The 16,818-nt window shown below is 43.1% G+C and overlaps 2 protein-coding genes across 2 annotated transcripts in view; both read right to left on the bottom strand.

Moving 5' to 3' along the window:
- Positions 1–16,818, bottom strand: part of Glb1 (galactosidase beta 1) — a 108,993-nt gene that overhangs the window by 25,702 nt on the left and 66,473 nt on the right. The window contains exons 11-12 of the mRNA XM_042666401.1: positions 6,500–6,574; positions 2,439–2,528 (exon numbers count right to left, since the gene is read on the bottom strand). Of these exons, the coding sequence (XP_042522335.1) occupies positions 2,439–2,528; positions 6,500–6,574 (165 nt within the window). The remainder of the gene's footprint in view (positions 1–2,438; positions 2,529–6,499; positions 6,575–16,818) is intronic.
- LOC122096020 (ATP synthase membrane subunit K, mitochondrial-like) lies at positions 10,417–10,707 on the bottom strand. Its single transcript, XM_042666404.1, has one exon. The coding sequence runs from the start codon at positions 10,614–10,616 to the stop codon at positions 10,440–10,442; it is 177 nt and encodes a 58-aa protein (XP_042522338.1). The 5' UTR covers positions 10,617–10,707; the 3' UTR covers positions 10,417–10,439.

Genomic DNA, 16,818 nt, shown 5'->3' with positions numbered 1-16,818 from the left:
AACAGGGACAAAGTCCCCACTGCTGGGTTCTGACGTTGGAAGATTATTTGGGGGAGCCAAGGAAAGCATGAGCCCACTGCCCTGTGCAGACACACCCACAGAACACGCCATGTTCTTCAAGCACCAGTTTCTGCCCTACCATCCCAAGCATCTGCCTACCTTTTTTATATCTTTTTTTTTTCTTGCCAGTCCTGGGGCTTGAATTCAGGGCCTGGGCACTGTCCCTGAGCCTCTTTTGCTCAAGGCTAGCATTCTACCACTGGAGCCACAGCACCACTTCTAGCTTTTTCTGTTGATATGGTACCAAGGAATGGAACCCAGGGCTTCACACATGCTAGGCAAGCACTTTACCACGAAGCCATTTTCCCAGCTCATTGTACTTATATTTTATAGACATAAATCAAAGGTGGGGTGCCACCTCTGAGGCTGAGGAAAAGTGTGCAGGGCTTTTAGGAGGAAGCAGAAGTTGGGGGGGTTCTTAGTCAGGTGGCTGAGGAAGGCTCAGCCTCAAGAGATGAGGAGGAGTCACTAAGCTGGGCCCCACTACTGAACCCTGGAACTCCACAGGTTCGTTGGAAATAAGTATTGTTTGAACTTGTCCTAGAACTGAAAGAGCCAGGGCTCAGGATGCCAATGCCAGAGTGCTATAGGAGCCCGAGGTCAGATCAGGAAGAAAGGGCTAAGGACAATGGCTCAAGTGACCACTCGTTGACCTAGAGCTCTCTCCCCAGGCTCCAAGAGCAGTGTCCATGTTTTGTCAGGACTGCTCCATGACCCTGGAAAGCGGAAATAAGTGCCATTCTACTGATGTACACACATGTATAGGCAGTGTGTACCAGGACTGAGAACTTGTCCCCAGGGCCAATATAAATGTATGTGCACAGAGGATAGCACTATTCAATGTACTGAACACAAGAGAGAGCTCAGCCCTGGTGACCAGATTCCTATCTCCAATTAACCACCCAAAAGCTGGAAATGGTTTGGCTCAAGTGGTAGAGCACCAGCCTCGTGCAGAAAAAGACCCTGAGTTAAAACCTCAGTATTGGCGGGGGACAAGGAAGGAAGGAAAGAAGGGAGGGAGGGAGGGAGGGAGGAAAACTGATCAGAGCCCATCCCTTTCCCAGCCTCAGTGGGGCTCATAGCCAGGGCCAAAAGCACATGCACGTGTACACACACATGTGCGTGCACACACATGTTGGAATAAAAGCATGAGAGTGAAAATAATTACAGTATACAAAAACTACACTAAGAGTAAACGTGCTGTTACTATGTCACATTGCTTGCTGAAAGGAATCTCCATAGAAAATCAGACACTTCACAAAATGGGTTAAGACTACAGCACTGTGATCATTCTTGACAGGGCAACAGGGTCCAGGGACCCCACAGGCATCGAGGATCAGGCCCTGAGGAGAACATGTCTCTTCTGTTGTGAGCCTAATTAGTGAGGGGCAGTCTACAAACAGCCCAAACTATTCACAAATATACAGGTTGTAACAGAGATAGAGGAAGTGTCAGATGAGAGAAGTTCAAAGAAGGATTATAAATAAATGCCATGGGTTGGAAACTGGATTGAGCAAAGAATTAGAAAGGTACTACTGTCATGACTAAAGATATTTGAACACAATACAAAATGTTATTAGATAAATGGGTAGTATTAATCTAAAATTTATTTTCATTTTTAATTACTTACTACTTTGCCAGTACCAGAGTTTAAACTCAGGGCTTCAGCTTGCTTGGTTTGCTTGCTCATGGCTGGTGCTCTACTACTTAAGCCATGCCTCCAGCCTGATCTTTTTTGTGGTGCCAGTACATGGGTTTGAACTCAGGGCCTCTCATCCTTGCTTGACTTTTTTACTCATCATTGGTGTTCTACCACTTGAGCCATGTCTCTAGTTCTGCCTTCTTGCTGGTTCCTTCAAAATGAAAGTCTCCTGAGTTTGTCTGCCCTGGCTAGCTCCAAACCCCAATCCTTTTCATCAGAATAAAAAGTTGTGAAAAGCTTCTAAACAAATATGAGGCCAGTGCCTAGAGATTAAACCTATGCAAAACTATAGACACTAAAAACCAAAATATGCTCTGTTCTTTTCAAAAAGAAAAAATCCAGTCCAAGAATCTAGTCCCTATACTATTGAGCAAACTAAAACCAGACAAGCGAATCATCTTGTTAAGTATTAAAATGGTGTGTTCCATGTCCAGTACTAGGGATTTATTTATTAGATCAATTGGTGCACTCAATCTGTAACTCCCACAGGTGTGTGAAGCAAGCCAAGTGACAGGAAGAAACAAGAGGAAATATAGAAAAATCACCCACTGTGCCAGCCTCAGGCTCACGGCCTGGAGAGATGGTTCCTGAGCTTTGAATCAGTTGAACCAATAATGTTTTGGCCCATCTTCAAAGCACAGTAGAAAAAAGGTGGGGTGTATCTTTGAAGGCCTACCTGTTTCACCTGGATAAATGTCAAGGGATAATAGCTTTGTATAGGGCCACCAGGACACAGAACATCAAGAGCTTCTGTCACGGTTGCTACCTGAAAAGAAGCAAACGCAGTTTTCCAGTCGCTGTGGCCAGTGACCAGTAATCAGAGAAGCAGCTCCCATGAAGTCAAAATATCAAAGACATTGGTGGATTTGACCCAAGTCCTACTTAAACCTCAACCATTCAAATCCCACTCATTGTTGCTTCCCAGTCATTTTTCGGCCCTCCTCATCTCCCTCTCTTTTCTTTCTTTTTTTGGGGGGGCAGGGAGCTGGGGATTAGACCTAGGGCCTTGTACATGCTAGGAAAGCACTGTATATACCATTGAGCCACATTCCCAGGCCCTGTTCTTAGCTCTTGATGAAAAATAGGAATGATCAGCTAGGTGCCTGTAACCTGAGGATAGGGGTTCAAAGCCAGCCTGGGTAGTAATGTTCAGACATTTCTGCCCAGGCAACTCTTATCTCCAATAAACAACAACAACAAAAAGCCAGAAGTGGAGCTGTGGCTCAAGTGGTAGAATGCTAGCCTTGAGCAGGAGCTCAGGGACAGCACCAGGCCCTGACTTCAAGCCCTAGGACTAGCAAAAAATAAATATAAATGATCATATCTTTTTTTAAAAAAGTTTCAAATATAGCCATTCAAATGATAATCTCCTTCAAGCTCCATGAGTAAGGTCCTAAAATGAATTAGAGATGAGGTTCAAAGGCCACCCCATCTGAAAAGCTTTTTGCAACCTCTCCAAGTGACATTAACTTGGAAGCCAAGAGAGGCCAAGGACTCAGCCTAGATACGCTGCTATCATGTCACTTCTCTGTGACAAGTTCAATTACTTTACCTCTTCTGATCTAAGCTGGGTCATTATCAATTTGTATCTCTTTCTCACCATATTATCAGCCCCTTAAATGCAAGATAAAGCACTCATAGCAATATCCAGCACCAATAGATCATTTTAATATATATATTTTATTATAAAGATACTGTACAGAGGGTTTACAGTTACAAGAGTAAGGTAATGAACACATTTCCTATCAAGCATTGTTTCCTCCTTCTTTGTTTTTCCTCTACCATCCCTTCCCACACCCACCTCCCCAACTCCTCCCTCCCCCCACCACTAGATCATTATAAATATTCACTATGTTCGATTCAATTCTGTATTCAGACAATCCAAGATGCATATTCCAGTGCAATAACAACATCAACACCCCCTCAATTATTGAGTCCTGTATACTTCAGGTCAGAAGGAGCATTGTACGATTGTACCATACCATGGTACCACTGTACCAAACCTTGTGAAGCCACTACCAGCTACCCAGGGGGACAGGCATGACTGTCCCCATGTTTATATGAGGAGCAGTCTCAAGAGGGCTCACTTGAGCAAATGTAGAGCCAAGATTTACCATGATGTTTGGCTCCCAAACCCAGGGCATTCCATGGCCTCATGATAATGGCTAACATTTATTTGTTTATTTATGCTGATATTGGATCTTAACTCAAGGCATAGAGTTCTGGGTTAGCTTTTTCACTCAAAGCTAGACTAGCTGTGTCACTTGTACTATATTCCTGCTTCCAGCATTATGCTGGTTAATTAGAGATTAAGAATCTCTCAGATTTGTCTGCCCAGGTTAGCTTCAAACCTTTAGCTTCAGCTCTCAGCCTCCTGAGTAGCTAAGATTACGAGCATGAGCCACCTGCACCTGGCTGGTTAGGAATTTTATGAATGCTTTCCAAGGTAACTTTGCTACTTGTGCAGAATCAAATAAGCGTTCTAAATTATGATTCTATGGTGTTCTGTTAGGACAACTAAAGGAATTCAACTCACAGTGAAAGCTTTATGCTATTAACTATGCTCTGCATAAATTTAACTCACTTAATGTTCTGATATTTTTCCCTTCATGGTAAACATAATTCTGGTATTAAGCTACTCTGTGTGCGTGCATGCATGTGTGTGTGTGCATGCATGTGTGTGTGTTTGTGTGCGTGTGCATGCGAGTGCAAGTCCTGAGGCTTGAACTTAGGTCCTGGGCACTGTCCCTAAGCTTTTTTGTCCAAGGCTAATTAACAACTCTATCACTTGAGCCACAGCCCCACTTCTGGCTTTTTGGTGGTTAATTGAAAGTCAGAGTCTCACAGACTTTCCTGCCTGGAGTGGTTTTGAACCATGATCCTCAGATCTCAGCCTCCTGAGTAGCTAGGATTACACGTGTGAGCCCTCAGCATTCAGCATAAGCTACCCTTTTGTTGTTAATTTTATCATGTTATTTTAAACAATGGGAGTTATTTTCTGTTGCATCAAAGTAAATTTTCATAGCTCTAAAGCCAAAAAGCTTTTCCTTTAGTAGCTATGGCAGTGAACAACTAGAAAATTCTCCCTTTGTAAGTGTGATTAATGTCTGATTGATCTAAAGGGAGATGCCTATCAGATCACAGACTTTGAAGAATGTAGCACACAGACCTAACGCCAGGTGGAAACTATTACGACAGTTCAAGCAACCAGATCAGAAGGCTTCCTGAATGGAAAAATCATACAATCAGGTTTGGCATTTTGCTTCAAGATAAAAACTTACAATGCTATTTTAGAATCTCAAGATTTTTTAAGAAATAAGTAACTGTTCATGGTTTCTCTTCTTGTAAATATATGTAGGAGTTAGGGATTATAAGGGGAAAACCTGAGGACACAGAGTGCCAAAACAAATTGAATTTGGATAAAGTCATTTCTATTAAGATCTTTTAGTCTTTTCTACAATTAAGATGATCATCCCTCCCTTCTTATTTATTTTTTTGCCAGTACCAGAGCTTGAACTCTGGGCTCGAGTGCTCAAAGCTAGTGCTCTAGTATTTGAGCCACAGCTATACTTTTTGTGTGATTAATGAGGAGATAACAGTCTCATGGACTTTCCTGCCTGAGCAGGCATTGAAGTACAATCCTTGGACAGATTTCAGCCTCCTGAATAGCTAGGATTACAGGCATGAGTTACCAGTGCCCAGCATCCTCCTCTTAAAAAAAATTGGCTTATATTACTTAAGAAGGTAGGATGTCGAAAAAGATTATCGTAATTCTAATTTATGGTTGGTTTCTAGCCTTTCCCCCATGTCTCATTTTCTAATTAAGTCATAGGCCATAAAAGTTAGGACAGGATTTTGAATTGAAGCTAAGTATAATATGACAAGAGATATCAAAATTCCACAACTTGGGGAAATTCCTTAAAAAAGAGCAAAATGCCAGGTACTGATGACTCATAGCTGTAACCTTAGCTACTAAGGAGGCTGAGATCTGAGGATCATGGTTTGAAGCCAGATGGGGCAGGATAGTCCATGAGATTCAGCTCTAACTGCCCACCAAAAGAGCAGGAAGTGGAGCTGTGGTAAGGGCTTTTTAAACTTGAGGACAGCGCTAGTCCCTGAGTTCAATTTTCAGTACTGGCATATGTGCACAAACATACATGTACACATACACACACAAAAGGAAAATTATAATCTGGCAATGGTGGCTCATTGAGAGGCTGAAAGTGGAAGGCTCATGGCTTTTGGCCAGCCTGGCAGAAAAGTTCATAAGACCTTATCTTGAAAACAACCACAATAAAACTGGGCTGGAGGCATAGCTCAAGTGGTGGAGCACCAGCCTGAGTTCAAACCCTGAACTGCCCCCAAAACAAGTGGATAGGGAAAATTATGGAGACCAGCTTCTCAGGCCAGAATAATGAGATGGCCTGTCATATCCAGAGTCCTAGCCCTGCCCGGGAAAGCTGAAAACTGAACAGAATTACCTGAGAATGCCCACTACTCCACTTTGTGCAAACGTGTGCTTCCTGTCAACATGCACGCATTATCTTCTCATCTTCTCCTCTCCATTTCCCCAGAAACAGCACCCACTCCCAGGCTCACTGAAACCCAATTCACAGAAAGCTCACGAGCCTTTCCCTGGCCAGCACCTCGACCCACTGCAGCTGAGTTCTACTTCCTCGCTCCTGGCTTCCTCCCAGCACTGCTGTTATTTATGTATTTTATTTATGTATTACTTACCTTTTCCAGAACAACTTTTCCATACGCATATTTGGGTGTAGATGGAGGAATAGGTCCTTCTGGAATTCCTTCAAACTATAAACAAGACCAAAAAAAACAAACAAAAAACAAAAAAAAAAAAGAGAGCGAGAAAAGAAAAAAAAACGGTTAATCCATCAAAAACTGATCCTTAAAATTTGTTTTTCCAAAAGGGAGGCCAAAAATTCAAAGCTCAGGGCTGGTGATTCCTGGAAGGCAAAGGTACAAAGGACTTATTCTGGGAATCATACAGATAATTCTAGAACCAAAGGCTTGAAACAAATGGCAAAGATGAGCATGAGGCTAGATGCTCGGAGTTCAGGCCTGCAATTCTAGCTACTCAGGAGGCTGAGGTCTGAAGATCACAGTTCAAAGCCAGCTCAGGCAGGAAAGTCCACCAGACTTTTACCTCCAATTAAGCACCAAAAAAAAACCCCTCAAGTGGAGCTGTGGCTCAAGTGGTAGAGTGCTAGCTTTAAGCAAAAAAGCTCAAAGGCAGCATCCCGGCCCTGAGTGATGACTAGGGAGAATATTTTCAAATTCTTATAAAACGTATAAAAGCCTGGCAGTATAATCCTAGTTACTCAGGAGGCTGAGATTTAAGATTGCAGTTTGAAGCAAATATGGTAGGAAAGTCCATGAGACTCTTACCCCCAATTATACAACAAAGCTAGAAGTGGAGCTGTGGCCTAAGTGGTAGTGTGTTAGTCTTGAGCACAAAAGCTCAGGGACAGTGCATAGGCCCTGAGTTCAAGCTCCAGGACTTGCTCCAGGACACACACACACACACACACACACACACACACGTACACACACACACACACACACACACCCCTGAAGTATTTAAGAGTAAAGGACTGTGTTGTATTCAATTTTCCAATGGCTTACCCACATACATACATACAAGGGAGAGAATAAACACAATAATGGAACAGAATGAAATACTGATATGGGTAAACTTGAGTAGGGAATATAACTTTTAACTTTGGAACTATCTTAAGTAAAAAGCTGAAAAAATGTTATTAAGTATGTATTATATCCAATATGCTCACAAAATTTGAGCAGTTTCACTTAAGGCCTTTCCTGATTCTTAAGTTCTTTGTTGCCTCTAAAATTATTTTTCTGTTTATTTCATCTTGGTCTATTTCCTATTGCAGTATTTATGGTTGTTCACATGTAGTGACAATGCCAAGAGATGTATTAACTTTTCCAGAATCATCCTATCTAGCAGTCCTGTTCTGTAAAAGAGCAAGTCTTGCTCACCTGGCAACTCTGTTTTAGGGTGATTTAATAGAGTCATATCAGGTGGAAGGTCTTTGCCCTTGGGTTGTTTGCTTTTAAAACTATTTTTAAAGAAAAAGATTTGTAGGCCGGGTGCCAATGGCTCCTGCCTGTAATCATAGCTACTCAAGAGACTGAGAGCGAGGATCATGGCTCAAAGCCAGCTGGGGCAGAAAAGTCCGTGAGACTTTTATCTCCAATTAACCACCAGAAAACCAGAAGTGGTGCTGTGGCTCAAGTGGTAGAGTGCTTGCCTTGAGCAAAAGATCTTAAGGACAGATTCCAGTCCCTGAGTCCGAACCCCAGTAACTGCCCCTGGCCTGCGCCCCCTTCTCCCCGACACACAATTAAAGGAAAAAAATTCTCTTTTTTTGACTAGTGGAAATAGTCCCTCCCTGATGAACTATCTGAGGGACAGAGGAATAAAAGACTAGATGAGAAATACATTGGGGTTAATTAACTGTCTCATTTCCAGCTCAATTATGTTATACCTTGTATTGTACTCAGTTATGTGCCTGCATTGCCATGACTGTAACAAAATACCTAAGGCAGGCTAGCTTTATAAAGAAAAGAGGTTTACTTGGCTTACAGATCACTGCAGCAAGGGTAGAGTAGCAGAATAAACTTTGGGGAGAATCTTGTGATGGATAGTGGGAACACATGCAGAAGGAAGAGATCTTACTTCACAACAGGAAGCCACAGAGGCCTAGTGGGGCCAGGCTCACATTTTCATAATAACTACCTTGGGAAAACAAACTACCAAAGTTCTAAGAAAAATACCTTAATTGATCTAAGGACCTTCCATTAGGTCTCACTTCTTTATTTCTTTTTGTGCCAGTGGTAGGGTTTGAACTCTTGGCTTTGTGCTCTCCCTTGGCTTTTTCACTCATGGCTAGAGATCTAACCCTTGAGCTACCCTTCTACTTCCAGCCTTTTGGTGGCTAATTAGAGATGAGAGTTTCATAGACTTTGCTAGCTGGGCTGGCTTTTCAAACCACAATCTTCAGATCTCAGCCTCCTGAGTAGTTAGGATTACAACTGTGGGCTACTGGTACCCAGCTCTAGGCCCCAACCTAGCAATGCTGTTCCTGAGCTCTTCAGCTCAAGGTGAGTGCTCTACCACTTAAGCCACAACACCACTTCGGATTTCTGGTGGTTAATTGGAGATAAGAATCTCATAGGCTTTCCTGCCTAGGCTGGCTTTGAACCACAATCGTCAGATCTCAGCCTCCTGAGTAGCTAGGATTATAGGCATGAGCCACCAGCACCGGGCTCTACTTCCTTTCTCTAGTGATCTTTTGAAATCCCTCATGCATAGACATCTTTCCTTTGGTTGACTTCATTTTTAAAAATTTCCCTTCTTTTGTCATGGCAAGCTACATGGTAGGCTGAGATCAGGAGGACTGAGGTTCCAGGTAAACCCAGAGATAAGTATGAGTCCCTGTCACAACCTGTAGCAAGGTACAGTGGTTTGGACCTGTTATCCTAGCTCTGTGGGAAGCATGAATAGGCAGATCTTGGTCCAAGAGAACCTGGGTATACATTTGAGACAGCATGGCTAGGCCATTAGAATGCTTGACTGGCAAGCACAAGGCCCTGAGTTCAACACTCAGTATTCCCACCCCCATAAATCCTTTATCATCTTATAATATTTTGGAACAGAAAAGAGATGAATACAATAAGAACTTTCAATGAAAAAGTTCTTTGTGTTTCTAATGTTCTATGAATCTGCATTTCTGTGACATTAAAAGAAGGCATTAGCTGAACTCTGCGCCCAGGCCCGGAGTTCAGGCCCCATGACCAGCAAAAAAAAAAAAAAAAAAAAAGGCATTAGCCAAGTGTAGTAGTATATACCTTATAATCCTAGCTAGAGCACAGAAATTTGGTCAGTTTTTTAATATATTCTAGACTGTGAACTTGTGATCATTCAGTGCTGGGATTATAGGTGAGTACCTCAGACCTGGTTTCCTTAAGCTTTGAAAGTACTAAAAATCACTGTCCTTGGCCAGCTAAACTCTGGAACAAAACGTGTGTGTGTGTGTGTGTGTGTGTGTGTGTGTGTGTGTGTGTAGCTACTGGGGCTTGAACTCAGGGAAAAATCACTGTCCTTGGCCAGCTAAACTCTGGAACAAAACGTGTGTGTGTGTGTGTGTGTGTGTGTAGCTACTGGGGCTTGAACTCAGGGAAAAATCACTGTCCTTGGCCAGCTAAACTCTGGAACAAAACGTGTGTGTGTGTGTGTGTGTGTGTGTGTGTGTGTGTGTGTGTGTGTGTGTGTGTGTGTGTATGTGTGTAGCTACTGGGGCTTGAACTCAGGGCCCGGGCACTGTTCATTAGCTTTTTCTGAAGGCTGGTGCTCTACTAATTGAGCCATGCCTCTACTCCCAGCCTCTAGGTGGTTAATTGGAGATAAAAGTCTCATGTACTTTCTTGCCTGGGCTGCCTTTGAAATATGATCTTCAGATCTCTCAGCCTCCAGGTAGCTAGGATTACAGGCGTGCCACCAGTACCTATCTAGAACAAGTCTTTTTTTTTTCCAGGTTCATAATATTGTACAAATTGAGTATACATGATGAGTTGACATTAGCTTCTCCAGGCTTGGGAATTTAACAGATGAGCTCAGAGAATACGTAGAATCCATTTATGTTGCTTTCACAGTTGGAGTCTTTTTAGACCTTAACTTAAAGCATAAGACCAGCAAAGCAATGCCTATATATATGGCCAGTACACAATTCATTCTACCCGTGAGAGTATATGAGTTGAAATACTTCTTAATACCAGTGAACTGGAATTGGCCTTCATTTTCTGCGTCTGCCATGATGTCAATCTTTGCCAAAGTCACAAATTCGACAGCCAACGTCCTTCAAACAACGAAGACACCGACTTAACCTAACCGGAAAGAGTACGCCTGCCCCTGCCACTTGCACCCAACAGTAGAACAAGTCTTTTTTCCCCTCTGTTTTTATGTCTCTCCTTTAACTTCCCAAAGACAGATAAACAAAACAATACAAAAAAAAAACAACAACAAAAAAACTTCTTGTTTCCATTTCCTGGAGTTAATTTAGATAAATATTATCTTCTTTTTTGTTGTTGTTGTTTCTCACTGGTTTGAACTCAGGGCCTGGGTGCTGCTCAAGTCTAGCATTCTACCACTTTGAGCCTCAGATCTACTTCCAGTTTTCTGGTGATACTTGGAGATAAAAAGTCTCTTAGAGGGGCTGGGAAGGTGGCTCAGTGGTAGAGTGTTTGCCTCACATACATGATCCATTCCTAAGCACCACATAAACAGAAATGGCTGGAAGTGGCGCTGTGGCTCAAGTGGTGGCCTTGAGTTGAAGAGCTTAGGGACAGTGCCCAAGGCCTAGAGTTCAAACCCCATGACTGACCAAAAAGAAAGGAAAAAAAGAGTTTCTTAGACTTTCCTGCCTGGGCTGGCTTTGAACAGTGATCCTTAGATCTCAGGCTCCTGAATAGTTAGGATTACAAGTGTGAGCTACCAGTACCCAACTATAAATATTATCTTATATGATCAGAGGCACATAGGCATTGCCTTTCTGGAATAAAACTCAAAGCGAGGCTTTTTATTTTTTAAAGAAGCAAAGGGGGGCAGTACTGGGGTTTGAACTCAGGTCCTTGAACTTTTTTTTGGGGGGGGGGGTCCGGTTGTGGGGCCTGAACTCTGGGCCTGGGCGCTGTCCCTCAGCTCTTCAGCTCAAGGCTAGTGCTCTACCACTTGAGCCACAGCGCCACTTCCGACTTTTTTCTCTTTGCTTATGTGTTGCTGAGGAATCGAACCCAGGGCCTCAGGCATGCAAAGCAAGCACTCTACCACGAGCCACCTTCCTAGCCCTTGAACTTGTTAAACAAGTACTCTACAATTTTTTTTTTTTGTCTGCTTATGTGGTGCTGAGGAATCAAACCCAGGGCCTTAGGTATGCAAGGCAAGCGCTCTACCACTGAGCCACCTTCCCAGCCCTGTACTCTGTAATTTAATGCCAGCCTCCAGCCCTGTTCATTTGCAGACAACTTTGGAGATGGAACCTAATGAACTTTCCTGCCTAGGCTGGCCTCAAACTTCGATCCTCCTCTAGACCTCCCAAGTAGCCTCCCAAGTAGTTTATGGGCATGAACCACCAGCATGCAGCTTTTAAAACAAGTTTTAAATGTATTCAAAAGCATAAAAAGAAATTCAGCAGAAGGAGGGGACACTGCCCTGTAGTATTATAGTTCATCCTCAAAGTCAAAGTGTTAACCATGTCTGGTTGAGATTTACCCACACCAAAGAGGACTATCTCAGAAAATGCAAATGTCATAAACTTCGTCATGGCTTCAAGACTGTCATGCAAAGGTCTTTCTGTGCCCTTCAGCCCTTCACCACTGAGCACAGGCTAATGTAGTCTGCCTGCAAAGCCTCATCTCCTAAGTCCACGTGAGTGAAAGATACTGCCTATAACTGTCTAACATCCCTCCTCCTGAAATTGATTCAAAAGGAGACATTTTCCACTCCTTAAATCTTTGAATCACCAGAGCTCTATTTGGAGGTAGTCATCCTTCAGTTTCCTTTCCTACATGCAAGCAAATATTTCATATACACCTTAACCAATCAGCCAACTGAATGTCTATAAAGGCTCATGAGAGAGTCCATACCTCCTCTTCTTGCTTTTTGGGTGGTTAACTGGAAGTAAGAGTCACATGGACTCTTACTACAGATCTCAGCCTCCTGAGTAGCTAGGATTAGATATGAACCACCAGTGCCCAGCCCACTGAATCTTTTTTTTTTTTTTTTGCCAGTCGTGGGGCCTGAATTCTGGGCCTGGGCCCTGTCCCTCAGCATTTCAGATCAAAGCTAGAGCTCTACCACTTGAGCCACAACACCACTTCTGGTTTTTCTTCTGCTTATGTGGTACTGAGGAATCGAACCCAAGGGCTCATGCATGCAAAGCAAGCACTCTACCACTGAGCCACCTTCCCAGCCTAAATCTTTCTTTTTAATTATTGTTATTATAAAGATGATGTACAGAGGAGTTATAAGTTACACAAGTCAGGTAAAGATTACATTTGGGGTGGGGGGGGGTGTCAACGCTATCCTTTCCCTTCTTCCCTCCCACTAAATCTTTTGAAGTAGGCTAAGTCTTTCTTCCAAACCTGAAATACTAAGAAAAAGAAAAAGAAAAGAAAGAAAAGGAGGGAAATGATGACTAGATATTAGCCTGCAACCTACCACTTTCATTTCTAAAGCTGGTCTACTTTGTGTGTCTGTCTTACTCTGCTCACTAGTAGAAGAATATGTAGGAACCTCTGGGGTTATCTTTTGGGGGGCCTGCTGTCCTTCTCCCTGGCATTCCACATGAAGTCTCAGCCTCTACCTGGACTTCATTCCCAAGGAGATGGTTAGAAATACCTCAGGTTATTGAAGTGTCACATAGAAATAAGGCTACCAGAGGGTACTAGTGGCTCAGTTTCTTGGAAGGCTGAGATCTGAGGACCACAGTTTAAAGCCAGCCTGGGCAGGAAAGTCCAAAGTCCAATTAACTACCAGAAAATCAGAAGTGGTGCTGTGACTCAAGTGGTAGAATACTAGCCTTGAGCTGAAGATTTCAGGGACAGCCCCTAGGCCCAGAATTCAAGCCCCAAGACAAAGAAGAAAGGAGAAAGAAGAAAGAAGCAAAAGAGCTTAGGGACAGCACCCAGGCCCTGTATTCAAGCCCCACAACCGAAAAAAAAAAAGTTTAACCTCAGAATTTATAGCTGCAAAAGGAGAAACAATGGAATTAGAAGAGATATCTAAAGATATTGAGATTGTCATACAAAGTAAAAGGAAGTTAAAGGTTGAAGCTAATATCAGAATGCTACATAAACATCTAAAGATGCTTGTTTGAATAAGTATCTAAATATGCTGACAAGAAATATCTGTCAGTGCAGAAAAAATGAGGAAGAAATGACATCTTCAGACCTAAGAACTAAGGTAGTCAGAGATGGCAGCTCATGCCTGTAATTCCAGCTACTGAGGAGATGAAGACCAGGAGAATTGTGGTTTTGAGACTAGCTTAACTAGAAACAGCAAAAACCTGTGTCAACACACAAGCTTGGCATTGGGGTGTGTGTCTGTCATCCTAGCTACATAGGAAGCATAAATAGGAAGACCCTGGACCAGGATAGCCCAGGCAAAACTTTGAGACTGTATCCAAAAACTAAGCAAACCAAAAAAGGGTTTGGGGCGTGGCTCAAATGGTAGAGCACTTGCTCAGCTAGTATGAGGATTTGCATTCAAATTCTAGTGCAAGCTGGGTGCTGGTGGCTCACACCTGTAATCCTAGCTACTCAGGAAGCTAAGATCTGAGGATCACAGTTCAAAGCCAGGCCAGGCAGGAGAGTCCATAAGACTCTTATCTACAATTAACCACCAGAAAATGGGAAGTGGAGCTGTGGCTCAAAGTAGTAGAGCACTAGGCTTGAGCAAAAGCACTCAGGGTCAGTGCCCAGGCCCTGAGTTCAAGCCCCATTACTCACACAAAAATAAATGAATAAATGAATAGATAAATAAATAAATAAATGTCTCATACAGAGAGTGACTGAGAGACAGAGACAGAATATTAAGGTATTTTGATCAATAAATGAAATGCTAACGGGTACAATTCATGTAAAAGGAAAGTAATCTCAAATGCAGACCAAACTACAGGAAGGAATAAAGAATAAAAGAAGGCTGGGGGTGTGGCTCAAGTGGTAAAGTACCACCCTAACAAGTGTGAGGTCTTCAGTTCACACCACAGTACTACAAAAACAAAAAAACAACAAAAGCAAATTAAAAAGAATGATGCCAGTTTAGGTGGCTCACGCCTGTAACCCTAGCTACTCAGAAGGCTGAGTCTCAGAATCATAATTCAAAGCCAGCCCAGGCAGGAATGTCTATGAGACTATTATCTCCAATTAACAACACACACAGACACGCTCACACTCACACACAACACACGACACAAGTAGAGCTGTGGCTCATGTAGTAGAGCACTAACTTTATACAGCAAAGTCCAAGGACAGCACCTGGGCCTTGAGTTCAAGTTCCAGGACTATCAAAAAAAGGGGGGGTGGGGGAGGCTGGGAAGGTGGCTCAGTGGTAGAGTGCTTGCCTAGCATGCATGAGGCCCTGGGTTCAATTCCTCAGCACTACATAAGTAGAAAAAGCCAGAAGGGGTGCTGTGGCTCAAGTGGTAGAGCGCTAGCCTTGGAGCTGAAGAGCTGAGGACAGTGCCCAGGCCCAGAGTTCAAGCCCCATGACTAACAAAAAAATAATAATAATGAAGGAGTGGCACTAAGACATAGGTACTAGATCTTTGCCACAAGTTCTGAAATATAACCTACAACTCAACCAGCACATGTATTAGATATGTTAGACTACCACTTCTAAGACTCACCTTCCCGCAGAAATGACAACTTTGTCCTTGGGGTCCCCCAACTCCTGAGGCTTGAACTCAGGGCTTTGTCCCTTAGCTTTGTCCCTTAACATTTTTGCTGAAGGCTAATGTTCTACCACTTAAGCTCCATTTCCAGCCTTTTTGTGGTTAATTGGAGATAAGAGTCTCACAGATTTTTTCTGACTAGGCTGGCTTTGACCCTCAATCCTCATATCTCAACCTGAATAGATAGTATTACAGGTGTAAGCCTCTAGTATTGGCAGTTCCGCTGGCATAACATGACCTGACCTACGTATTTCTTTCTGCCTTTACCAGCCATGATCTTCTCTCACAGAAAAGGCCACCAAACCTTCTAGTTAGTCTCTACTTAGCCTTCCTGCTACACCTCTGCCTTTTTTGCCTTTTCTTCCAAAGCTGTCTGTCAGTACAGCAGCCTGAGTAAAATTTTAATTGCTCTGCCCAACTTGTCAATGGCTCTTCATTTCAAGGCCAGCCCAGGCAGAAAAATCTGCATGACTCCATCTCCAAAATAACCAGCAAAAAGTTGTGCTGAAGGGCTGGGAAGTTGGCTCAGTGGTAGAGTGCTTGCCTTGCATGCCTGAGGCCCTGGGTTCGATTCCTCAGTACCACATAAGCAAAAAGAAAAAAGCCGGAAGTGGTGCTATGGCTCAAGTGGTAGAGCACTAGCCTTGAGCTGAAGAGCTGAAGGACAGCGCCCAGGCCCAGAGTTCAGGCCCCACAACCGGACCCCCCCCCCCAAAAAAAAGTTGTGCTGAAGGCATGGCTCAGGTGGTAGAACACTAGCCAAGCAAGTGCGATACCCTGAGTTCAAACCCCAGTACTTACTAAAAACAAATGAATAAACAATCCTAAAGTTTATTGAGAGCCAGGTACCTAGGTATGCATCTTGACAAAATCATTTACATAATGTCCAAAATAGTAAAAATGAATCTATGATCAGTAGAGTAGTAAGCTCAGAGTAGGTAGGTGGGAGCAAGGATGAGAAGAGGCACCGACAGACTCCTGGGTTGCTGGGCGTTGACCATAATTCTGTGTTCACTTTGCATAAATTCACTGAGGTATAAACATAGAAGGTGTGCTTTTCTGGGAATGCTATATTACACTTCAATGAGTAACCACTAAGAAAATAACATCCACATTAGAAGAAGGAAGCAAGAAAACAAAAACACCACATTCAAACCATCCAAAAGAAAACAATAAATGGATGAAAGACAAGTAGAAATTCAACGTAAGACAGCTGATTATCTACATGTGCCAAGAATTACAAGCCAAGTGCTGTGGGCTCACACAGCAATCATAGCTTAGGGGGCTGAGAATTGAAGGATTGTAATTCAAAGCCAGCCTGGGCAGAATAGCCTGCAAGACTCCATCTCCAAAATAACAAAAAGTTGCGCTGAAGAGGTGGCTCAAGTGGTAAAGCATAAGTGAGGACACAAGCCAAACAAGTGTGAGACCCTGAGTTCAAATCCCAACAGTGGAAAAAAGAAGAGGGCTGAAGTAATGGCTCATGTAATAGAGTACCTTTCCAGCAAATACAAAGCTCTGAGTCCTAGTACCACCGAGGCTGGGAATGTGGCTTAATGGTAGAGT

Source organism: Dipodomys spectabilis, unplaced genomic scaffold (genome assembly GCF_019054845.1).
Source record: "Dipodomys spectabilis isolate Male_0828 unplaced genomic scaffold, ASM1905484v1 ptg000365l, whole genome shotgun sequence".
Lineage (NCBI taxonomy): Eukaryota > Metazoa > Chordata > Mammalia > Rodentia > Heteromyidae > Dipodomys > Dipodomys spectabilis.
The sequence above is the reverse complement of the archived record's forward strand: the minus strand, read 5'-3'. Positions and strand labels throughout refer to the sequence as shown.